The 26,476-nt window shown below is 36.6% G+C and overlaps 1 protein-coding gene across 1 annotated transcript; it reads right to left on the reverse strand.

The window, feature by feature from the left end:
• Window positions 1–6,157: 6,157 nt before the first annotated feature.
• On the reverse strand, window positions 6,158–25,888 carry mip40 (Myb-interacting protein 40). Its single transcript, XM_067115078.1, has 6 exons — window positions 25,719–25,888; window positions 22,283–22,397; window positions 21,706–21,924; window positions 14,872–15,079; window positions 12,289–12,434; window positions 6,158–10,470 (listed from the first exon to the last, which is right to left on the reverse strand). Exons 1-6 carry the CDS (start codon window positions 25,762–25,764, stop codon window positions 10,455–10,457), a joined length of 750 nt encoding a protein of 249 aa, XP_066971179.1. The 5' UTR covers window positions 25,765–25,888; the 3' UTR covers window positions 6,158–10,454.
• Window positions 25,889–26,476: the final 588 nt, after the last annotated feature.

A 26,476-nucleotide genomic window follows, 5' to 3' on the forward strand; every position in this document is an offset into this window, starting at 1 on the left:
GACTGAAGTAGTGGAGCTATTTCCCAATCCGTCATAATTTGTTGTGCAATCAGTAGGACACAGGGACCTGGCAACCAGTAGGTCTGTTCCTGAAGCAAATGGCATACCCTTATGAATATGCACAACCCAGGTAGCATGCAATGTTGGTAATGTTGCTCCCATGCCATGAGTATTTGGTCCCCATCTGCAACTGAACCCTATTTCAGTCACTAAATACTCGAGGAACTCAGGAGTAGGAAACAGCCGGAGGAAACCAATGGGGATGGTAGGAATGGGTACAGACATCCCTGTGGTGGCACTGAAAGGATGGACAACAAAAGGCACCAGATCATTCAGGCTCTTCATCCACTATGAGATGTCACCGTGCTTTACTTTGTTCCCCCGCTCCCTTGTGCCCACATGCGAACATACTTAAATAGTGGCACAGATAAACAATGTGATTTGTGTAAACTCACTAACTGTTCAGTCTCATCATCATCAGCACTAGCATCACTATCATCATCATCATCACTTTCACTCCCCCTTCCTTCTCTTCAACTCCCATCGCAATCACATCCCTCACATACAGACTTGAATTTTTGTAAGCATTCTCTCCAATTCGGCTCTTCCTCACTCATCTGTTTCTACCAATTCATCTTCATTTATTTAACTTTTTGTCTCATCTTCAAATAGAGTCTCAAGAGGTTTTTCTTGCTTACTCAGGGTCAGACTGCATTATTTGACACTCAGTAAGCGACAAAAGTTACTAGTCGCTTGCCGAGGTAGAGTCACCAACAATCACTCCACCATGAACAGCATCACTTTTTGGAATACTTTCAGGGATCTTGCCATTTAGACTTGTAATTTTTGACATGTTCCCTTATATCTGCAATGATTAAAGAATAATTAATGACAAAATGAACAAAATTGAATCATAAATAACAGATATATAACACTTTTCATGGTAGAGGAGAACACAGATGCTTACCCTTTCACAAGTGTGACAAGCCTGAGTAACATCAATACCTTGTGGGCTCCCACACACAATGTAAGCTTGGTCACTAGCCTTTGCACATCACCTTTCATCACCACTTTTCATGCAGAAACAAAAGACCCACTATTATTGTGAAACACTTTTTCTGTTTGTTTACATCATCAATATGCGAAGGACTTAAATTTGGATGACACCTATATCAGTCACTAATAAGCGAAAGGGTTAATGGCGTTTACATTTTGCTCAACTTCTCACATATTCATGAGTGTGTGTATGTGTAACTAAAGATTTATAATAATGTGCATATATTTCAGTGATAAAACACTCTATGTACAAATATTTTATGCTTTATTAACATACTACCGAACCGTAAAGTTTTCTTGACATTTTCTAACCTGTGTCAGCTGTCATTAACTGGTTAACACAGATGGCCTAAAAGAACAATCTGCAGATATTTAAGATTAATTGTATTTTCTCCAGATATACAAGCCTGAAGTCTTTTATGTGGAATACCTTCAGTGATAGTTGGCCAGTCCACTGAAACTGGATATCAAGGTAACTCAGTTGTGCAGTGTCACTTCCTTTAGTAACAGGGCTAGTGAGGGGTTGGTTACAGTTGGGATTGAGACAGATAACTTCAGGTTTGCAAGTATTGGAAAAATACAAATTACCATAAAAATTGGAAAAATGCATATCTTAAAAATCTGTGATGTGTTCCTTTCATAATTCAAAACCTTGTCTAATATGTTGAGACTTCCCTAGCTCCATTGACAGAAGAATGGTCTCAAGATTATGACTGGCATTGATCTCTAAGAAATGTCTGACTCCCAATCATGTGACTGGGAAAGCAAAAGATGATTCCTGTAACCTCTACATCTGTGCTTGTGTGATACTGAAGATGACAGAGCCCCATACCAGAATGTGGTCTGTTGTAAACTCTCTCTAGGATAAAAGGAGGACGTAGGTTTTCTGTGAAAGAAAAGAAGACAAGTTTGGATGGTTGAGTAGTACGAAAACCCCGATATGCATGTTCTAAACTAACCCCCATTAAAAACTGGATGAAGGGAATTACATTACCTGACTAATGAAAGCCAGAGGTTGGAGTAACTCTCCTGCATCTGGCCTGACCAGCAAGAATATGCCAACTGGCAGCTTGGAGGAAGAAGACAATAAGTGAAAAATTACCAGTCATCCTTCATCCATCCATTTTCCCCATAAACCTCAAGCAAGGTGCTGTTCTGTCCAAATGGAGCTTCAGTATCTACATAAGTCAACCAGCCACCACAGGTCCTAAGGAGAACATATCCAAGGAGAGTAACACCTCTTAGGGTCTCACTATAAGGACAGAGTACAGGCAAGGAAGAATGTCTGAGGCTCCTCGAGAGCATGTAGACCTTCAACAAGACAGGTCCATGCCCTTCAACTGAAAGACCTGGGAAAAGGCTGAGTGGTATCCCTGAACCACTGACAGACTGAATAGGGGTTCTAACATAATGATACCCCATTGACAACACCAACCACAAAAGATGGCCCACTGCCTCGTAAACCCAATTGTCATTCCTGGAAGGAAAGCCTCTTTCACAGATACTGGATAATTTCCAGCCATGAGTGCCAGTGACTGCACAGGTTGGTGATACTTGAGAACATGAAGCTACAGAAGCAGTAGGCCGAAGGAATTGTTCTCTTGGTGCCTTGTTGATATGGGACAGCAGATCAGGACACAATTCACCTTATAGCCAGCAAGAAGCCACTGAAGTCATTTTGCAGATCAGGAAGAAAAGCATAAGCATCAAGGTTGTCCTCTGAGTACTGGAAGCTTCACTGTTTAGCTGTGTGGTACACTGGCCAATCACTGGAGGTTTCCCAAACCTCAAGCAGCTTTCCCACAATGTACTGGTGCCAGGACCACTCCATCCCCATGACTTGCCTCTGGAGACTGACCTGGTAGGCCAACACATTCCTGGGATATACAGTATCTGGCTGACATCTTATTGGCAGAGCGAGCTGCCTCCTTATGCACTTGCCTAACCAGTACACAAAAGGGTGAAAAGAAATTGTGACTCCATATGTTGATGTGTGACACCAAGGTTGTGTTGTTGCTCATCAGCACTACATGGTATCCCATGAGCTGATACCAGAAGCACTGCACCCATCTTGAGAACGCCGATGTGCTGGTGAGAATTCTACCAAGTCTTTACAACTGAGACAAATGAACTGCTTAGGTGTACACCCCACCTTTGATACGTTCAAGGACAGAGGCATCTCTGGTGGGAGTTCAGCAGAACTCCCACAAGAAGGCTTCTGTTGTCCAGTTACAGGCAGTCCCTGGTTATCGGCGGGGTTCCGTTTCTGAGGGTGTGATGATAACCGAAAATCGCCGCTAACTGAAAATCAGCCTTTTTCGGCAATTTTTGTGGGTTATCGGCACCGAAAAGCACTGATTTTCGGTTATCGGCGCCTCTGTTAGGTATGTTATTGGCGCCAATACCCAATTATCGGTAACATACAGAATGAGAATGGACTTTCAAAAACAGAAAAGAAATAATGGAATGATGTAAACATTTTAAAATTTACAAAATTAATATGAATTTGAGGATATAATACAGAAGGACCAATAAGTGATGTCTGCAGAAGCTAAAAACTTCATTCCATAAACATAACGATTCTCTAGAATCAGTCAATACAGATGACCAAAATATATGACAATGTAACAAAAGAAGTGATGGAACCAGAAAAAAGTCTAATAATAACAAAGAAAATTATGCACTTCATTGTGAAAAGCCTTGAATAACATTGCTGACGCATGTTCTTTAAGAATGGGAAGATGTGCTGGTGGAAAGGCCTCAAAAATATTTTTGATCTATACATTAATTGTCAATTTGGCTTTGTCACAAGAAAATTGACCATAAGACCATTTTTATAAAGAGACAACTACTTAAAAGTACCTTGGAAATTTAGACTTTGAGGTACTTGAAAGACACTGAGTAGTTGATGATCTTGTACTGTAATAAAAGACCTAGGGTGGTCTTATACTATAACATAAAGACCTTAGGTGAAGATTGTTTTAAAGGTACAAAAATAATTTGAGATAAACATTTGTACCCATCAAGAATCAGCCCCTGAGTCTTTTCTCTACCATAGTTAGTTATAAAAAATAGTTTTACCAAACAACTGATCTTTGTTCCTACAAGAATCCTCTGTTTTGTCAAAATGCAGTATGATACACCTGCAAAGGGACGCAAACAGGGAGCCTCTGGGAGTCGCTGTACATGGCTGACCAAGCGTTTACAGCAGAATCAAAAGGTGCAAAATTGGAATGGAAAAGAGAAGACTTAATGGACAGCTGGAGTTCAACCCTCCAGATATATGGCAAAATAGTAGAGTAACAAAGACTTACAATAGTTTGCACAATACCTGGGAGCCAACTCATATAAATTGTTGTGTACAGCAATTTCATATAAAGTACTAATAGCCTATTCAAATAGGTATTTATCATTCAGTTTAAAACATCAGTTCATTTATGATTCAATTTCACAGATAAAATATCAGCTCATTTAGGATTCAATTGCAGAGATATATCCGCAAAATAAATTGCTTCCAAAACTACACACAATACAATATTGTACAGTATAGCCTAACAACAATGTAGCCGACTGCAACGGCAGTTGTTCTACCTTCTTATACTTATAAAAATGTGTAAAATATACAAAACTAATACATTACAAAAAATAAAAAGACCATAAACATCTACATGTTTCTGCTTTGACGTTACAATACGCTACACTTTTACTGTGCTCCCTCCCCGTGCAGTATTTCAGTATTTTTACTGAAATGCAACACAGTACTGCATGTATATTTGCAGGTACACTACGTGCATATATGTATGGATCACTTAAAGGTAAACTAGGTACTTACTGCACATCTGCTTGCCTTTCCCTCTGTCTCTCTCTCAGATATTACTGTATGAAATACAATACTATACTGTGTTATATGTCAATAAAATTACTGGAGCAAAGAGAGGGATGGTGGGCACAGATGTGCATAGTTCATCTTAATGTGATGCACAGATGTACATACACATGGTCACACAGATTTCAAAATATGTGTAACACTACACTGCTATATTACATACAATACTGTACTGCATTAAATGTCATAAATACCGTACCAAGAGAGAAGACCCATGTGGCTGTGGTGACTCTGGACATTTAAGTCTGGGTCAAATGCCAATTCCATTGGTATTTAATGGATGAAATGACGTTTCAAACTTGTGAAGCGTAAGGAGGTAGGCTTAGGCAACTGCTCTTCTTTTAACCATGAAACAAAGAAGCATGGTGCAATTGCTTTAAAAAATGTCACATATGGAACTTGTTTTATACACTCCATTAACAGTGACTTCCTATTCTGAAGTACACATGCAAGTGCAATAACCCTTCTTTTAACCATTGACCTTAGAATTTCAGAGCACTTGAAGCATGGCCTCATTGATTTACAAAAATTAACGTAAGGAACTCTTAATAGGTGTGATTAACAATGATTTGCAATAATGTGACTGCCTAATCTGAATTACAAGTACAGTGTACATATATTTACAGCAATGCACTTTATTTAACCAAACATCTCAGAATCTCTGAGTTCATGATTGCCAAATGAACAAAGTGAAACTTTCACCTTTGAAAAATTACTTTTTAAGCATGAATTTAGCTACATACTGGAAGTAAATACATTATGTAACTGTTACTTTGTAAACATAAATCAAACTTTCAACATGCACATTTTACTTTTAAGAGCAAAATCACGAAAGTCTGCATGGATATATTTACGAAACAGACAACCGATGCATGAATGACTGACTCGGTGCTTGTAGGTTTACACAGGTAAGTACTGTACAGTATTGGTTGTACGAGTTTGTTATACCATCCGATAAATCTAGCATACTTACCAGATTATTCTGTCAAGTGCAGAATATTTTTATTTTACTGGACATGAATGCATCTGATAATAAAATGCAATGAGCAGAGGTGCCACCTTAATTATGCAATGAAAACAGAAAAGGTGCTAGATTAAAGGCTGAGAAAAATTGTTCGGCTTTATGCCAGAGATCTCAACAACAGTAGTCTTCATAATGTGGCAACGCAATTAAAATGGGAAATTTGAAGGACGAGGACACTAGAAACTCTTTAAGCTAGTGAAGTTACTTTATTATATAAACACTAGATCTAAAATGAAGACAGTGGCAGATGCATCTGAAGAATTTCAGACAAATGTTGGTGTCCATCAGTGATTAGAGTGCCAAGCCCCCAGAAGGTTAATTAAAGTAATGGTTGCTGTAGGAAAAGTGAGAGAGGTGAAGTCTGTATTGTGTACCTAAACATTCCTTGTTACCTTGGAGATACACTAGAGAGAGAGGTGGGAGTTGAGAGAACTATAACAAAGAGTAGCTGTATCATGGATGAAGCAGAGATAAGTAGACAACTGGTAAATAAAAATGTCCCTTACAAATTCTATAATTAGGCTAACTGAACAATGTGGAGATCCTGAGGAAATTTCTTCAACCAATTTTCCAAAAATTGACAGACATTGCAGATTATATTTTGAATAGTCACACAAAAACGTTGAACTCTTATTTTCACTCCACATTCTGTACATACAGGGATTGGATTGCAAGTTATTCATCAAATATCTGGGTCAAATGAGTATAACTAATTCTAAGTTAAGTCAAAATTAATTTTGTATGTCTGTCATGATATGATTAATTTCATATTCAAATACTGGACCTGATTTAATTTGTTAAAGTCACATCCATTGTACCATATATTCTGCCATTTATTGATTACAGTGGCTTTTAGGTATATTACCACCAATACAATTAGCTGTGTGATCTTGTCATAGTAGCTAAAGCTTTGGCTGCTTTATCAGTTTCTTCATTTCCTTTAATGCCTACTTGGTCAAGAATTAAACAAATTTCTACATTTTTACTGTGTCTGTATAATTTTTAAAGAAAAATTTGTATCTGTTGTGCACGGGTATTTTTTGGATTACAATTCTGAAGGGTTTTCTACAGCACTTCTAGAGTTGCTAAAATTTAGAAATTTCTGCGATGGAATATCCTTAATGGTTAGTCCTCTTGCAGAATTGTGCAGTAGGATTAGCACATAATTGTGCTGTGAAAACAAACATTGTTAAGCAAGGAAAATTGGTTTTATTGGGTGACATGGTTGCAAATCCCATGCCTGACAAAGATTTGGACTCATCAGTGCATATGGCACAGTAAGAACCTTCATGTCTTTTAACTTCTATTGCATGTTGTTTATGATGTTTTGGGGTATACCTGTATGCATTGTTTTTAAATAAGTATTTCAAGTGTATGCAAGACCAAATCTTATGCATGGTCCAAGGAGAATGTAGTTTTAATACTTGATAAAATCTTTACATTGATGTGTGTTGACCCAAACAGGCTCTACGAGTAAGGTGGCAAGTGCTTGTTGGTAAACCACTTGCTTATATTTTTATTGCAATATGCACTATTGCTAGGTGATGCTGAAGAGTTAGTGGTTCATCACTTCTGACTTGGATAACAGTTTGGGGAAAATTTAAAAACTCCACTGCATAGTTAAGGTCCGTAATTTGGAACTGAATCTAAACTTTTTAAAGCTGTAACTCAGCCTGAATTATATATCTGACATCTGCAGTCTAGGAGAGAGATAACAGTTACTTTGTACAGCAGTATCAATGTTGGTCTGTCAGGTCCCTGATTTGTGTGGGATAATTTCAACATCAAATCTAATGCATTTTTGCATTTGACTTTTATGCAGGTTTTATAGACCTTTCAGTTCAGGAGTGTTGAAGGTTATGCCCGAACTTTACTGTTTGACTTAAGGGCATATGATGACGACTACCTTTACATCAATTTCTTGATTTTTTCCATTTTGCATTTTCTTAGAACAAACTTCCACGGTCTTTTCTACGAACTGGAAATACTACTGAAGCCAAAGTGTTGATTTTTACTATAGCATCACTGACGACACTTTCAGCATGCCTCATGTCTCACAATGTAGCATATAGCAGAATCATTCATGTATATTTTATTTGTTATACCAACTGGTAGCTGATTACTTGTATTTATTGACAGTGTGAAGAGGGTACTACTAAGAACACTGTGTAGAGACAGTCTGTTAGAATGTGGTAGTCTGTTAGAAAGTTTTCAATGAAAATTGGGTATGTGACCGCATATTATTTTTGTAAAATGTTTGTAATATTGATTACCTTTACATGCTAGCACAGACTTTCTTATTTTAATAGCTTTTGCTATTGGTCTGCTTTCAAATCCTCTACAGAAGTGATCTTCACATGTGATCCAAACTAGGTGGGTGTCAATGTCTTATTTCAATGTGTGTGCCATACGAGTTGCACACTGACTGTTTTCTCTAACAATCTGCATAAGCAGATGGGGGTAATTATGGCTTTACTCAATTGTTCAGGAAACTATTTTCTGAGCCAAAAATTACTGTAAAACTAAAATGTGTAATTTAGCTAAAGTTGCTAAATGCCTGATCATTTCAAAAATTTTGTCTCTCCCAAGAGCAATTTGTTACGATTTGAAAAGGCATAACCTAATTCTTACATAATTCATTTCCTATAGCAATGTATAGCTTCTGTCATTTCAAAATTTAGTGAGTTTGATTCAGTTTTTAGCTTTTATTTCACGAAAATATTCATATTTCATGAAAATATTCATCTTTTTTCATGCTGAGTTGGTAAAATTTCCTCCTAATAATGTTGCCTAGTTCAAAAGAATTTTCAAAGGCCAAAATGTTTAAGGGGTAAAAGTGAAGAAAGGGGGGTACGACCCTCTTACATTGGAAGGGCACACATTAAAGGCAATGATGCGATTTTGTTACCTTTGCAACTTACTGCATTGCCAAGCTAACACTGAAAAGACAGTAAGAAAAATAATAAATCTGGATGGGATGGAATGAAGCTGCTTGAATAATGATAAACAAGAGCATGTAGTTAATATACAGACCACTATCAATATTATTATGTAATAACTGGACCACTGAGTTCTGTATAGTGAGCAAAAATCTGTGACAAATGTACTTGACCTGTACTTCTCTACACATCAGACATCACACTTGAGCAAAAACTGCAAAAGAACAATTTACTGTTCACGATGACGATACCATAGATACCATATTACATCAATATCTATAAAACATACCCTACAATCTACTTGACATCATCAATATAGAATTCTCTTTAACAGATAGAGAACCCTCCACTTGTCAACCTTTAATAACTAAATCCTGTAATCTGCTGATCAATCCTCGGTGATAATTTCTGGCAGTCTTCCATAACAATAAAAGACACAGAAGTATATGAATGAAGGAAAAAGGGGTAACAAATGAAAACCCCTGGCATTCATCATATCCTCACATCTACACCATGACTTCTCCACAAGGGTACCACTTCCAGCATGCCAAGCAAGGTACTGGACAATACTCCAGGTTCTTTGCAGTGTTCCTTTGGACTCAACTGCATTAATATGAATTTACTTTCAAATTGTTTCTTTTGATTAATTCCAACTTCTCCAATTTTTAGTTATTTATGAAAATTCATTTAGGTTTGCCTTGCAAGTCTTGTTAAACTACGTATAATAATGATAAACTATGACTTCTTTTCCATACGACGCTGTTATATGTAAAAGCCAAAATAAATTGCCTGAAGAAACAGAACCGAGGGGTGTTTGCAGTATCCAATGCTAACAAGAAGTGAAAAAAAAAATGTTAGCAGATACAAAAAACTGCAAAACGGAAAATGGAATCGATAATATTAACATTAAAAAACACAACACCTATGTTTGGATATGAACATCACACAAAACTAGATGCAGCACCCTCTCACGCTTTTAAGAGGCCCTTTTCCTGAGAAGGCAGAGCTCAAATTCAATTAGAATTTTCAATCAGACTTAATCACCAAAAATTTAAATGAAAAATTTAACAATAATTGTCCTACAATATAAATATCATGAGATCAAAGGCAGCATCAATAAACCATATAAGAAGCGCAAACACAGAGCACACTGCCACCTTTCTTCAGATCAGGCAAACAGGTCAGGTGGGTTCTAAGCTTTGCTTTACCTCCCCTTTGAATTTCAGCCCTCCCAAGACATCCCACACAGGTATATATAGAGATTTTTCATGAATTTACTAAAAAAAAATTACTTTCAAATGATGCATATGCACATCGAAAGGACTAACGGATTGGATTTAGTATGACATGTAAATGCATCAAAAGTAAGTAAAATGGTTCAGCTTACATAACAATACAATTTATATTTGTACTGTATATGAATATCAAAATATTAAAACTATGCAAGTAATCATACAGTTTAAATCTTTATGTATGAAATTTTCAAATACTTGAAATATACAGTTGGAAGCCTTTAAACAAATGAAATCCCTCCTTGGAAGATCCATGCCTATGCCTCATGTGCCCTGAAATAAAACAATGCAAATTAATACTACAGCAGAAATTTTGTGCTTCATAACTTCCTATAACAAATATAGCAATAACCAATCCTTTTAGTTCCTTTTACCTATGAGAAGTCGTAATGCAATGACCTGGATCTGACAAGTATATGTTTATGAAACTGTACTTTGGACTAGTACTGACTTAGTGGCATGTGGTCATACAGTACAAGCCCTGACAGAAATTCACTAGACAAACTTGGCACATGGGCCAGGAACTCAAAGTACCTTTTGTTACATACAAGGGGACCTTTGGTTAAAAACAAAACTGATCATCACTGACATAGATTATTCTGGCGACAATTTATAACCACTGTTTGTTGATTATTCTGGAGACAAATTATAGCCAAAGTCTTCTAGGTTTGATTTGAAACATTAGTCCAACCTGCCCCAACATTTAGCTGCACTACGTACCCCAACAGAAGTGGGAGATGACAAAATTTTATTTTACATTTGGTAACATAGTACTGTATGCAAAGTACTGAAATCAAATGAAGATAATGTACAACTATCTAAAATTAAGTAATTTACTGAACTTGTTACATAACTAAATTTTATTGGACTCTTATGAAGTTTTGGTATGGTATACATGAAAGGTGAATTATATCAAGCAGGTACCACTTTATATGACTTAAGTATGTCTGTAAACAATTATGGTATAGGTCTAAATTTAGACCCTAGGTTAAAAAGACTAATATTAAAGATCATCATCATTACAAATATCTAAATTGCCTGTTATTAAATGTTCATGAAAATCATCCTTAAATCTATTGTCTTCACATGATCACAGCATATCATCTACAGCGTTGATGTTAAGTGCAGGCAGTTCCTGGCCGAGTGCCACTAACCGAAAATCGCCAATAATTATGGCAATAAATGGCATTTACAGCGTCGTAAACACCAATAAACCGCTTATCAACGCAGTTAACTGCTTATCGGCCCCAATAAACCACTTACGGTCGCCAACAAACTGCTTACTGATGCCGATACGCCGCTTACCAACGCCAATAAACCACTTATTGTCACCGAAAATCTAGTTAACAACATTGTTAGCCAAGCACCGTAAAACTAGAACGCCGTTAAACGACGCCTCCAATAAGCGAGGACTGCCTGTATTTAGCAATCTTCACATTAATAATACTAACTTTACCTAACTTCCATGAAAATGTTCATGTAGTTTTGGGGTATGTGTTTTCTGGCAGAAATTAATTCAGGATTATAAATTAAAATTCTGGAATATTTAGAGTATCAATAAATTCATGATCACACTCTACAATTGGGTGCTTATAAATTATATTACTATTAACAACTTCTAAACTCCAATTTTGATGATTAAGTTTATATGTAAGTAGATCAATTATTAAATCTTGTAAGAGGCCATAGTCAAACTGTATTGTTTTAACATAATCAACTAATTATGTAGCTCTGCTATGTTTAAATCCAAGGATTTCCCATTTAGCAAATCTTACTAAATTATCCTTATTAGGAGCATTATTATTAATCAAATCTTACTACATTATACATATTAAGAACAGTATTACAGTACAGGCAGTCCCCACTTACCGGTGGTATCAGTTAACGGCGTTTGTCTAGCGACACCGTTAACAGGATTTTCGGTGCTGGTAAGCAGTTTATTGGCATCAGAAAGCGGTTTATCAGTGTCAGTAAGCAGTTGTCGGTGCCGATATCCAGTTAGCAGTGCCGTAAAGCGGTTTACTGCGTGTGTGTTACATCTGAACACAAAACACTACATATTCAAACATCAATCAGTTACCAGTATCTTACCTGTCAAACATAGTTTTTAATATGTTATACGAACTAATGTAGCGTTGATCATTAATTCTGGATGTATTTTTCCACAGATTTCGAATCTGACGCCATCTCTTTAAGTGTTCTGGCAACAACATTCCAACAGGGGTATTTTCAGGATTCTGAAAAATTAAAGAGCAAAAATTAATAAAATTACAAAATTTCAAATAACTTTCAGTGCACAATTGTAACCACTTACTTTAATCATGCTTCACTGCCAAGAACAGCACTGTGTTCGCTGAAAATACTCATCAGTTACATCTTGGTAGTGGGGACTATGAGGGGAGTTCCACAATAACGATATGGTTCTTGACAGAGAGATGCATTCCCGGGGATGTTCCTTGGCAGTTTCAGAGATGGCTAAGGGGCATAACATGGCCAATCTCCAGTTATGTCTCAGGTTATCAAAGTTATATGGTTAACCCTCCCCATCGAAATGGAACACCAATGGCTTCCTTGCCAGAGCTTGCAACTGGGTATTCTGCCAGTTAGTGCTCCTAGATTCCAAGGTGGGGTTTCTGGGGTGAGCAGCACATTCTTGACTTTAAGGACTTCTTGGTCAGGTATAACTTCCTTTTCTCCGACTTGACAGCAGGATTAGGCATAAGTAATCTTTTTTAAATGAAATGTAATACAATCTGCAAAGCTGTACATTAATCCCTTCCATTTAAGCCAAAGTTAATCTAGCATAGTGCTATCTAATCTTCATGAAAGCTCACATACAAGGAATTCCAGTTTTCTATGTGGATTCCTTTCTTGTATTCACAAGCCTAATATGCAATCCTTATTAGCATTTGCAAAACTTCAACTGTACGTCTATATAGGACATTTTCTCAACTTTTCACTGATCTGTAACTTGTAACCAAAGAATGAGCACACCGATACACAGCAAAGCATCAAACAAAACATGTGTAAATTAAATGGTTATCTTATTCTCAATGTGTTTTGTATCTTTCTTGTTACAAAAACATTTAAAAGAGGAGAGTGAGCAGCTATTTTGGGGAGAATGGACCTTTTTGTGCCCTCTCTCTCTCTCATTTTTTCTTTAATAAAAGGGGAGAACACTCAATTTATTGCATTGTCATGAATGTAGTAGCAATTACAATTCGATGTGCAATGAGTATAGGTTCCACAGTCATCAATACCCTGATGTACTGCGCAACATTCTTTTAGCAAATGATAATCAAGATCCATATTTGCATGTTTAATACAATTTAAAACTAAAAAGGATCTGCAAATGATGTGCAACAGGCCAGAAATGTAAAAAGGATTCTAGCTTGCAGACATGTGGGTTGATCCCTTGTGCCAGACAATTTAGTAGCCCATCAAGATGACCATATATGATGATGGCATTTGGAATACTGCCTTAACCCTTTGAGGTTCAAATGATGTCATGCAAATTCCACTTATAGATATTCTGATGACTTCAAATGACATATCTGTAGTCAAAAAATAAAAAACAAAAACCAACCATAAACATTTTGATCTCAGGTACCATAGGATGAGGGAAGGTTTAACCCTACTTCTCCCATGCAAGCAAAGGCTATTCAGAGTTACTGTTTAAGCAGCCCAAATTGTAAATCATTTAAAAATTTTTTTTTATTATTTTTAAATGCAAAAACCAACATAAGTGCCAGTATCATTGGAGGGAATTTTTCATGATGTAAAACAAACTTATAACTGTTCATTACGTTTTTTTTAAATAGCTAATAAAGTACAGATATTTATATTCTCAGCTAACTTCAGCACAACATTCTAACTATATGCTGTACGAAACAGCAAGTTTATGAAGGTACAAAAATGGAAACCAAAAGGAAATAAATATAATGGATGGCAGTACAATGAAAGAAGGGGTGAGTCACATATCAGGTAAAGCAAGAAAAGAAGCGGGGCTTGTGCATACAATTGGAAAGAGATTTGGAGTGTTCACAGAAGACTATCTGGGGATTCATGTCTCATTGAGCCAGTTCTTTACTTGAGTGAAAGGTCAGAGTGAATTGTGCCTCACATTCTCCAAGTATCAAAAGGAGAATTACTCACTGATTGCTAACGATTATGGTGCAAGCTTACAGCATACAATATCAGACTTTAGCATTCAACAAAAGCAGAATTCACTCTTTTATCAATTATGGGAGCACAAAAGTGAAAAGGACTCGCGTAAATTATTTTAAGTGAGAAACAATGTCAACTATTTTAGTAATAAGACTGCTGGACCAGGAAAAGTGAGGTTGTTGATGAATATATACCTGGGGTCCAGGAAGTGCACACTCAGTGAGACTGTTTTCTTTTTCTGTTTGCCAAAGGAGTGATACTACAAACATAGTGGGATATAGGTGCATATATAATTAATGGGGCTATGATGAAAATCTCCGGTAATCTAAAAGTTTACTGAAAAACAAGATGGGCAAAGATAAAATTAATCATCACAAAACAAGATTTTTTCCTTTAAGAATGATAAAAAAAAGTTATTTTATACCACTGCTTGTCAATACTATGGAGAAAGCCCGTCAAATCAAGAAACTGTTGACACTAAGATAACATTTAACAAAATAAACTTACATTAATATCAAGTCTGGCATCCGTGTTTGGAAGTGGTTCAGGAATCCGTGGATCTATCCTTGTTATATCTTCAGGCCACATTTCTGGGCTAGGCAGTTTCGTAATTATGGCAGGTGGACCATCTGGTAATATTTCCGAGACATAATCTTCCTCCTGAGTGTTAACTGAACTATCATAAGGTTCACTTCTGGGACTTCCTGGTTCCTGCCTATGGGTATTCTCGTATTAGATATAAACTAAGACAGAACTCACTGGATGTGAGGAAATAAAATTAAGGAACATATTGCATTGATTTCTAAAACAATACTGTACTGAAGTAAAAGTAAATCTTCAGTCCCATACAAAACCCTTTTTCTAACACACAGTTTACAACAGGGGTTCCGTTCCTACGCCGCGTCGTAAGCCGAAAATCATCGTAAACTGAAAAATCGTCGAAAATTGTCAAAAATCCCAAGAAAACCTTACTTCTAATGCTTCAGGTGTATTGAAAACGATGTTAACTGCATTTTTATTGAGTTTTTCATCAAAAAACCTCCAAATTTTTATTATTTTGCCGTTTTGTAGCCATATTTCTTACGTCAGATCGGCGTTGTAAGCATCGTAACTCCGGAACATGTGTCGTAAAATGGGAAATAATTTCTGATGAATAAATTTGAAAAGCGTCGTAACCTCGGAACGTCGTAATCCAGGGACTGCCTGTATACAGGTAAACTGACCTTTACTGACAGCCTTGCAACAATTAGGTAAACTTCACATGTCTATTACAGGATTTTGCTCATTGAATTTCCACAGCATCATTTTTCCCCTCATTTTAAAAAATAACAACTTCTCAACACCTTTGATATCAATTACCTACTAAAGATTACCAACATTTTACAACCACCCTTTCCAATATTTGTTCTCTAAAAAACTCTAGAAATTCTCTTTTTTTTGTCTTCTGCACTTTCAATATTCCGCTTACTTGTAATTTCTACATTCTGTGGACTTCCTCTCAGCCTTCATATAACTATCCTGTCTATAGTAATTTAAAGATTCTTTCTATGCTTAATGTGGGCCCCAGCCGAGTTCTTTCCCAACTACAGTACAGTATAATTATTTATCAATCTCCAAAAATTATTTATATATCCTAACATGTTTCCTCCAGAGAAGTCTAATCTAAGAAAACTCCCTTTTCTTAATTGAAATCTAGGCCTAATCTTCTTTGAATCTAAACAGCATCTCTGACTCACATTGGCAATACCTTTTGCAATATCATCAACACAAGCTGTCTGATTTCAACTAACATCCTCAAACTTTACCAAGTTTAGGAGGCAACAGTATTAAATCAAAGGACATAGTATAAATATCAGGTATTCCACACACACAAAAAAAAATCAACAGTGACACTCGCAATGTTCAGCTACAATAAAATAAAAGTATGCATCAAGTTTACCTTTTCATAATATCTTCACTTTAGGAGGGAACATGTAGTATGCTGTACTGAAGTTCTCAAGCTTCCCTTTACTGAACAGCCCCATTTTGACAGATTCAAGAGATGATTCATAATCACAACTGGTCTAAATCTAATTTTAAATTCCCTTTAAAACCTAAAATAATAAAAGAACATTCTTGAACAGGACTTGCAATTTACAGGTTTCTGTCATTCACAAAAGAAGCATATATAAAATATGAGTCTTCCTCTAGATCCTACTTTATTACTTTACAAAGTACCAAAACATGTCACTACAGAGGATGAAGGTAACAACTACCTCACTCACAACAGATTTTAAATTGTTTTCTTGGCACATTTTAAATGTGTTCCTAAAAGTAAGATAAGTTAACTTACCTGAGTAGTGCAATGAGGCAGAAGGAGATTCACATGCTCTTTTTTGTTTGACTATGATGGAATCCCACTGAGAGATTGGCAGTATGTACTGCAAGGTTTGGAAAGAATGGTATGTAAATCTAACCTACTCAACCAGAGACTCACTATAAAAAGTGATATTTTTCCTACGGTAAATATCACTTTCCTCAGATATACAGGCAGTCCCAGAGTTACAACAGATGTCCGTTCCTACGGTTCGGTGTAAGTCGGATTTCATCATAAATTGGTTCTTAACATTAAAGAATTTATATAAACGAGAAAAAAGTGAAGAATGCCTTGCCTTTAATCCTGTGGTTGGCTTGCGCACTGGAAGAGGCATTTTGAAGATTGTAGAGACAGGCTTATAGGGATGAGGGAGCTGGAGATGCAGGAAGAGAACCTGTGAAGTTGCAGGTGGAGCTGGAGATACAAGTGCTGGGGAGTCTGGATTAGGAGAAAGTACTGGGGTCACTGTGTCTGGAGTGGTAGATGGTGTTGGAGATTGCTTCTTGAAATAAAGTTTGAGGGTAGGCTGGACTGTTCTTTTTTTCTTCTCCTCCAAAGTCTCCCTGTAAATACTGAGCCAATCCATGACCCCACTAAGTATCTTGGTTTACCTTTCAATGTTGGGGTCCTTACCTTCAAAAGATGCCATCCCTGCCTCTACTAGGGAAAAACCTTGTGAAAAGCCCTTTACTCTTAATAACCTGGGCTCTGGGATTGGTGCCTCTTCCTCCTTCTCAATCATCTGCTTCTCCAGCTGAATGAGGTCCTCTTCAGATAACTCCTCTCCATGGGATTCCACAGCTCATTGACATCATCAGCATCCACCTCCAAATTTAGCTCCTTACTTATTCCAACAATTTTGTTGCTGAAACTTTCAGGTGTCTCCTCAAACCCCTGAAAGTCATTCACAAACTACGGACACAGTTTCTTCCAGCCCCATTCATACTGGTCTCCTTTACCTCCTCCCAAGCACCTGCAATGTTCTTCACAGCTTCAAAAATGTTGTATAGTTTCTTTCAATAGCCTCAAAGGCACTGTCAATCTTCCTTCAGAGGTAGCAGACCTTGACAGAGGCAATGACACCCTGGTCCATTGGTTGCAAAATGGATGTAGTATTTGTAAGAAGGTAAACTACCTTCACATTAAGATGCATGTCATTCAATTGTGAAGGGTGTCCAGGGGCATTATCCAATACAAGCAAAACCTTAAAGGAAGACCCTTCGAAGCACTCGTTCCACCGCTGGTACAAAGTGAATATCAAACCAGTCTTCAAAGATATGAAGTGTAACCCAAGCCTTCTTATTAGACTTCCAAACGACAGGGAGATGAGAGAAAGTGTTTACATGGGTAAACAAATGAATTGGCAGCAAACATCAGTTTGTGATTGTGATGGATTTTACCTTTAACATAAAGTATGTTAGTTTACCTCTGTATACCCATTTTACACATGTTCAAAAATAATAATAATAATTCCATTAATATATCTGTTTCTTTTAGCAACTAAAAAAATGATTTTTCCTAACTCTTTCGGTAGGCTGATCAGCTTATTCTGAGAATCACTTTTTTGCCACAGGCAGGACGATTTTTTTTTTTTTTATACATACTATGATGATAAAATATCAATATAATAATACAGTAGTAGCGCACCAAGATAACAGACCTTGGTATACTGTACTTCTGGATATATCAGTGCAAAATGGAAATATCAATTTAGAGGTTTTCACCTCCGGATCGAGCGCCAAACTGTTTTTTATCAAATTACAAGCCAAAAGGAATGCTGGGAGTTTGAGTGAGGGAGAAAGCGCATCACCTACGCTCACCCAAGCTCTCAATGGGTCACTTGCTTGCCAGCATCCCTTGTGTTAACGCGTCTGACTTGCGCTCACTTTATCTCGACCCCTTGTGTGCAGCACGTGGTGTTTTTTAGCTTTTTCATGATTCATTGTGATATGTGCAATGGCTCCTACCCAAGAAAAGCATTCAAGGAAGCATTTAAGCATCCAGGAGAAGCTGGATAATATTGTAAAAGTAGAAAGAGGTTGGCAGCAGAAAAGTGTGGCTGAACTTTATGGTATCAGGGCACAGACAATGTCTGACATTATGAACGCTAAAGGCAACCTGGCAGCATTTAAGAATAAAGGCTATGACATTGAACATGGAGGGGACAAAGCTGGTGCTCCTTGAAAATCTATGAGGCTATAGAAGATGAAAAAATTGAAAAATGGTCTATTTCCAGGGGTTTGATGATGACGTCATCCTCAACCAACTTAGAGCAGCAGGTGAAGAGGAGTTACAGGTCGAGGATGTTGAAGAATAGATGGAGGAAACGACAGCTGATCCAGGCTATGAGACACTCACAGAGGAAGAGATGGCTGAGCAGGTAATGCATGAAGGTGCTGCTGCAGAAGGCGACAAGGAGGAGGAGGAGGAAGAGCCGCAGCAAAAGAAGGTGCCGCTGGGTGAGATGGCTAAGTACCTGGACTTATTAATGGGCTTGTGGAGGACCTAACTGAGCCACATGTCTCCAGTCTCTACTACCCCCTTCATCAGCTAAAAGACATTGTGCTTGATCTACGTCAGAAGGGCTTTGGAAGAAAGCAGATGAAGATCGACACCTTTTTTGGACCCAAGACGCTGGTGCCAAGTCTTGCTGCTACCCCTTCCTCCAAACCCCAGCCATCCAAGTCTTTCACCTCATCACTGATAATGCCGAACAAAATTGATGTGAGGCCCTCCCTGAAATGCTTCAGGTACTCTGAGGGCAGTGATTCTGAATAAATCGCTGCCTTTCACCTGCCACTACCACATTGGAATTTGTCCTTCGACTGCCACTCCCGCAGTGACTTAAGATCTCCATTATACTTTCAAAGTGCGTACAGCCATTGTAAAACAGTCTAGGCCTAGGCTAATTTCATTACCATATATACTCACTTATCATGCAACTCGAGATATAAAATTAGCTTATGTAATATTCACGTACTGTTTTAGTATATTATAAAATACAAACATAACAAATAAGCCTCTTTTCCATGGCTCTTTTAAAAAATTATGCTTTACTTCACTGTATCCAATAATATTGTATGTATCTCATATTACTCTTGTATTATAAAATACAAACATAGTGATCATTGTTTTGGTTTGAAATCAGCTGAGGGGTGATTGTGTAAAAAATCAACAGATACCCTTTGCTATTTTCACTTGATTTCATCATACACTGTATTTATGAGCCTTACATACTTATCTTTTATCGGTATGAAAACGAGTATAATGTGTTCTTTCATGCCCTGCAGTTTTGATAAAAATGCTTTCCTCCAATTTTATTCACGTTTGAGTTTGATGGCATATCGAAGTTTACAGGAATTTCATCCATGTTGCCCATGCACAATAATTTATAGTCATTAGCAGCTTATATGTTTTTTCTTAGCTTCAGCTACAACTTGCAGCTTAAATTTATTAATATGCGTATATTTCCTTGCCGATCTTTTCTCCATAGCAAATTAGGGTATAACGTAAAAATATATCAGTTCTACTCTATTTAAAGTCATTTATAAAATAACTACATTAATTGTTTACTATCCTACGATGGTTGAGATGCAAAAAAAAAAAAACAGCTGTTGTTATCCGATTCGGTTGTTCTTAGCAAAACAGCTGTTTCTCCTTCAGTTGTTTATGGCTGTACACGTTTACGCTAAGAGTATAACGCTACTAACAATACTGTTATCATTCTCTTTTACCTTTTTAACTTATTTAACTAGAAGATGGGATAAAGAGATGGAGATACATGATGAAATCATGAGTATATACGAAAATTTTTATTTGTTATTCTACTCAAGTATTTTCCATGTTTATTGTAGAGCTAGATAAGATTTGTTATTGTTGCTGTTTGTTTATTAATTTACACTGCTTTCAACTCTGAAAATTATAGTAAAAATTTTACTGTCCTGCAGTTAATATTAACAATAAGGATTTTATCTGACTTTACTTTATATAAACTGTTTGTTTATATAATTAGTAAACGCTTCATCGCAAAATAGAAACAAAACGGTACTATGAGAGAAAACAACTATGCTTACGTATAAAAGGGTAGCTTAATTAATTGCTAATATATGATGACTTGGGTGTTTTGGGATGGTTTGGGGGTGTATTTTTGTTTGAAATGATTATAATTGTTTTAGTGTGATAATTCACAGTAAATTTTTTTTCTAAACTATCAAATTAGACAGCAAACTGTTAAAATAGGCAGTTATAAGCATTTTACAGTAGTTTAACAGGTACAAGGTATAAATATACCTGCACTTTATAACAAAAACACGCATTCACATATATGTAAAACGATACATCGGAGTTTCTTTTATAGTGGGGTAGGCTCGGACGCTTTAGTCCATTATCTCAGTAAGCTACTGTACAGTATAAATGGATTCTACAAGTAATATAACAGTTTCATTACTATTACCTTTATCTTAAATACAGCTGTAATAGCCTATTTGACTTCTGCAAATGGATACTAGAGTGTAACACCTGGGCTAGTCTAGGTCTATAGTTCACACATAGGCTACACACTCCTATCTCGTGTAGGTAATACAATATGGTAACAACTGATACGGAAGTTGCAGTATAAAAATACATTAATGGTCACAAAACCATGGTAGGCTGTGGGTATAGCGTAGGCTAGGATACTGTTTATGTATAGATTGTGCTGTATACCCTAGTGTAGGCTAGGCTAATTTCATTTTACATTTTTTTCAAGAAACGATGGGGGTTTTTGTAACATAATCCCATCATGAATGGGGAAATACCTGTGCTGTACCTGTTATTTACCATAAGCCATCCTGAGGTAACGGGTTTGTTTTGAAACACATTTTGAAACAAAGCATTGTTTTTATCACATCATTACCATATTCAGTACTCATAATGAACTATATAAGCACTGGTTTACATGCAAAACCCTGTACATAATTTTCAAATAAAACAACAAAAGAACTCACTTGACATTTAAACTAGAGTTGTGTGGCTGATTGATCATCCACGCTCTGCATATAGGATACAGTGGGGCACTTAGCTCAAACTGAGCAAGGTCAACACTGCGGTCAAACATCCTCATGACAAATGTATGATGGAAACCAGAGTCCCTTAGGTCTATTTCTTTTCTCCTTCGCTTTCTTGGAGGTCTTGTTGTTCGGCCACTGTGCAGTCCAACTTTTGAGCTATAAAATAACATGGTAAAATTTACATGAACTTACTTTATTTCATAATCCATTTTTAAGTACTGATATATGAATATACTGAACTGAATACAATTTTGCTAGATCTACAATCAATTGAAAAATTTCAAACAAGATTATTTCCCAATTAATTTTACATACAAAGCTTAATGACTTGATATCCATGGTAACACAACTAACTTGGAAATCCCACCAAAACTTCAGTTTCACAAAACAACAATGGGACATCACAAAATGCAATATGAATACTAACCAAATGACCAAAGCAACTGTTCATTACATTACTTGAAGACATTACTGTTCATAAAAAATTAAAGAGAGAAAAATGTCATTTACTCACAATACAACTTTTGATTTATCGTCAGATTCGTTCTCAGAATCTGATTCTTCATCCTTCTGGAGAAGTCCCTGAAGGGCAGCATCAAACCTCCCTCGTGCTGCGTCAACATCCCCTCCTGAAGAACAGAGATAATGTACAAAACAGATGGAACAAAAAATGCAATACATTCCCATATCATTGTTTCATAACAAACCAATCAATCATAATTAGCCTTAATTCACAGAGTCAAATTCCTCATACACATAGCTTCTTATTCAGAGAGTCAAATTCCCCATACACATAGCTTCTTATTCACAGAGTCAAATTCCCCATACACATAGCTTCTTAAGTCTTGAAGAGGGAAGAACAGTTACCAGATCAACCATGGAGTAAGTGTTGGCATATGCGCACCTTAACCTATTGCTGGTGCTAAAAACATAAAAACAAAATTAAAATAATGTATCCAAAAAACATCTAAAACCTAAAAAATATGTTAATAGTACATGACATTCTAGTTCCAATGTAAGTCAAATGGCAGTATTAGTTCTTGGGAACTTATTCCAACATGTGCTTATATGAATGTTATTTGAACTGTATTTGTCTTGGATAATTAATGCCATTCTTCGAAGAAAGTTTCTAGTGCTTATGCTAATGAGAGTAGTGCTATTCCATTGGGAAATAAGGTGGCCATGATAAACTTCCACAAAAACGGTGAAACGATTTTTGCCACAGCTCCGTTTCTATGCTTGAGCTGGACGATGGTATCAACAATTGTTAGGGATGGAGCACTGATGTCTAGGATACTGCTCCAGGGATGGCGGACACATCATCAACTAGAAAAAAGGTATGATCTTTATACCGAAATTAGTAAGAATAAATTTACTGTAACAAAATAAGGTAAAATGTTTAACTATCAGAAGAATTATTGTCCATGTATTAGTGACAATTTGGGTTCCATATATGGGTTTGTATGGCATCTTACATTCTTTTTTAAAGGGCCTATTTGACCAGTCTTTTTCGACTAAAGTTACCTGCCTTGGAATGAATTAATGGCATAGTGTGAGGTATTACTGTACCATATTTAATGCATTCTTGTTTAAATTTTGTCATCTTCAAGGTAAAATTTTGTGCTGTACGCAATTTTTTTGTAGTCTGCATGTGAGTTCATGTCTATAAGAAAACAGGTATCATGTTAGCAAACACTACACATGTACTGTGGTGCTTCCCATACAGCCCCCTTTCCCTGTGGTACAGTATCTTATTAACTCTTATCTAATACAGTGTAGTATATATTGTACTTAACATAGTAATGAGGTTTAACACAATTTTTAGTTTGTGTAATTGCATGTCTGTACATACAAGAGCATCAGCTTACAAAACATTAAGCATGTACTGTGGCACACATACACACACACTCCCCTCTCTTTGGTAAAGTATTTTGTTTAATATTTAAATAATGCAGTTCAGTACTGTACTTGGTACAGCAATGTACTGTTGCATTCATATATTTTTCAGCCTGTGTATGCTTGTGTGTATACATACATGTACACATCATCTTCAAAAGACCACACACCATGTTTGCGCTCACTCTCTCTCTCTCTCTCTCTCTCCTGGGTTCTATATAAAAAATAAAATTCTGACTGAGAGAAAAGTGAAAAAACACCAAAATGATATACTTTTTGGAGAGAGAGAGAGAGAGAGAGAGGTCCCAGCAATCCACTGTAACTATGTAGCTTACCTTGATGCCATGCATATGTACATTTATACAAACACACACACACTGAAAAATATAGTGTATGTAACACTTACGTATAATACAGTACTGCATAAAATGTCAATGAAAATACTGTAACAAAAGAAGGGTGGGAGGGGGCACAGCAAGTAGTTTACTTAATGCCAGGCATACAGTACATATACAGTACACAAGCACACATACACAGGCTCAAGAACATAAAAATGTAACACTTTATTACTATATCAGGTACAATAGGGTACTTCACAAATTATCAATAAAAATGCACCAGAGAGAGAGAGAGAGAGAGAGAGAGAGAGAGAGAGAGAGAGAGAGAGAGAGAGAGAGAGAGAGAGAGAGAGAGAAAGGCACACTAAGTGTAAAATGTATCATAACGTGTTTAAACACACACAAAGATGTTCACGATCATTTTTTTAAATCGGATGATATTCAAAAACATTCCTTTGAAACATGCCGGTAAGCAGGTATAACTACAGCAATCTGCTACAGTTTTGTTAGGAAACTTTACAGCACTATATTGTGGGTACATTTCCATACATTTTTTAGAAACTGAATCAGCAACATGTTAAAATGAATTAAAGTTACAAAACGCCAGTTAGAATAGGCTATTAATTACTTTATATGGAAATGCTGTATATAATACAAGTCAAGCAAGTTGCTCCATGATACTGTTTTGTATGGGCTATATGCCAATCTTATTACTTAACAGATTTCATTAGTTATTGGGAGGGCAGACCAAAACTATCCAGTAAGTTTAGTTACCACTTAGGAAACATCACAGTTTTTTAATAATTCTTATTTATGTAGGCTATGCAAACCTGAACATTTTGTTCATGAGTACTCCTCAGAGCAATCTTAAATATTCCTCTGGAATCTGCTGTTTGTGGTAGATGGGTGAGCAGAAGAACCGTCCATTACCTGCCAACATTGAGCACTTTTTCCTTTGGCATTAAAGACAAATAAATGGCTCAGGTTTGTATAGGAAAAATCTCAAAATTTAAAAAATTTTTCAAAGGCGTACAAACCACAGCCTTTTGTGTAGGAGTATCCCTCAATGTGAGCTGGGTTTGGTCACTGAGACTTGGTAACAAAAGAGTTCATGGGTGGTAGGTGGGTGAGTGGGGGGAGGGTACCCTTCATTACCTGCCATCACTGACCACTTTTCCTTCATCATTAAGGACTAAGTGGGATAGTTCAGGTGGACAAATGGTAAAAGGTTAGGTTAGGTTAGGTTAGGGTTGGTTAGGTTAGTATAGTTCCTTTTGCAATAAGTTTCCTTAGCCAATCCCTTCTTGAACATAGGTTATGTTATGGCCCCCATATGTCTTGCATTTACACAGAACCACTCTAGGGTGGCCATCATAACAATAACATGTACGTTCTGTTTCCCTGTGTCTTACCCCACCCAAAAAACCCCGATCCGAAATGGTCCCCGACAGAGATGTGAAGTTAATTAACACCACCACCTCCTTCATCAGCAACTCTAAAAGTACACGAAAACTCAATTTCCAATGTAATAAGCAGTGCGTAGTTGTTCTATAATTTAACCCTTTGTATTAAGATAAAGCAGGTTGATCCAGGGTTAATTTTACGCTAACCTGATAAACCGGCAGTAGTTTACCCTAATTAACCTGGGCCTATTAGCCCACCAAACTTATAAGATTAGAACTCCTTCAGATTCACTAGGTTCTAGAGTTATCTTACCAGGCTCATCTCTTTCCAATTTAATTCGCAGGCTTGAAGATGACATGTCACTGCTCACCAGTAATTTTACAAAAGAAACTCAAGGACCACAACTACGTCAAACTACGCCAAACAAACAGTGCACAGTTTAGTGGACAATTTCCCAGGTTGAATTTAGTGTGTTCGTTTCTAAAAGCTTCTCTGTCTATTGACAAAATGTCAACCCTTGTATTTTGGCAAAAAAAATACCTGTAAGTATTTTACCAGCATTTATGATATTTTTAAAAACTCTCTTCCCTTCCAATATAATATCTCTAAGTACTTAACATTATCATATTACTGCGTTTCTGCCAAGCGTTAATAATCCTACATAAGAATCGGACAGTTTGTTTACTAAACCTTCATAGATATTGTATTAAATAGAGAAGAGATACGCGACATTATTTCAATATGTTAAATTCGCCTGGATATCGTATATAACTTGCTATATTATCCATACTTTATAAACATATTATCAAGTAAAACATTCGAATAATGACATGAAGTTTTATTAATGCTGTTGGCGTTTAAAAATACTTTAGACATTAAGTGATCAAGGTTTGAAAATATAACATTAATGTTCTCCGTATGTAGGATAACAGAAATTATTTACCTAATTAAATGTCATATCATCGTATTAAACGTCTTAGACGTTTCTCCCTATCATTTTATCAAGATTTCTCGTTACACAAGATGGTAGACCATCTAATATGCACCTCTTTATTTCTTGTAATATTGTC

This window comes from Macrobrachium rosenbergii, chromosome 13 (genome assembly GCF_040412425.1).
Source record: "Macrobrachium rosenbergii isolate ZJJX-2024 chromosome 13, ASM4041242v1, whole genome shotgun sequence".
Lineage (NCBI taxonomy): Eukaryota > Metazoa > Arthropoda > Malacostraca > Decapoda > Palaemonidae > Macrobrachium > Macrobrachium rosenbergii.

What these genes read in the sequence shown, in the direction of transcription:
- mip40 (XM_067115078.1), bottom strand. Translation starts at nt 25,764, where the DNA reads ATGTCATCTTCAAGCCTGCGAATTAAATTGGAAAGAGATGAGCCTG. An exon ending in AACTCTAGTTTAAATGTCAA is followed by an intron (nt 15,080 to 21,705) that starts GTGAGTTCTTTT and finishes GAATACCCATAG; the next exon opens with GCAGGAACCAGGAAGTCCCA. An exon ending in ATGCCAGACTTGATATTAAT is followed by an intron (nt 12,435 to 14,871) that starts GTAAGTTTATTT and finishes TTAATTTTTCAG; the next exon opens with AATCCTGAAAATACCCCTGT.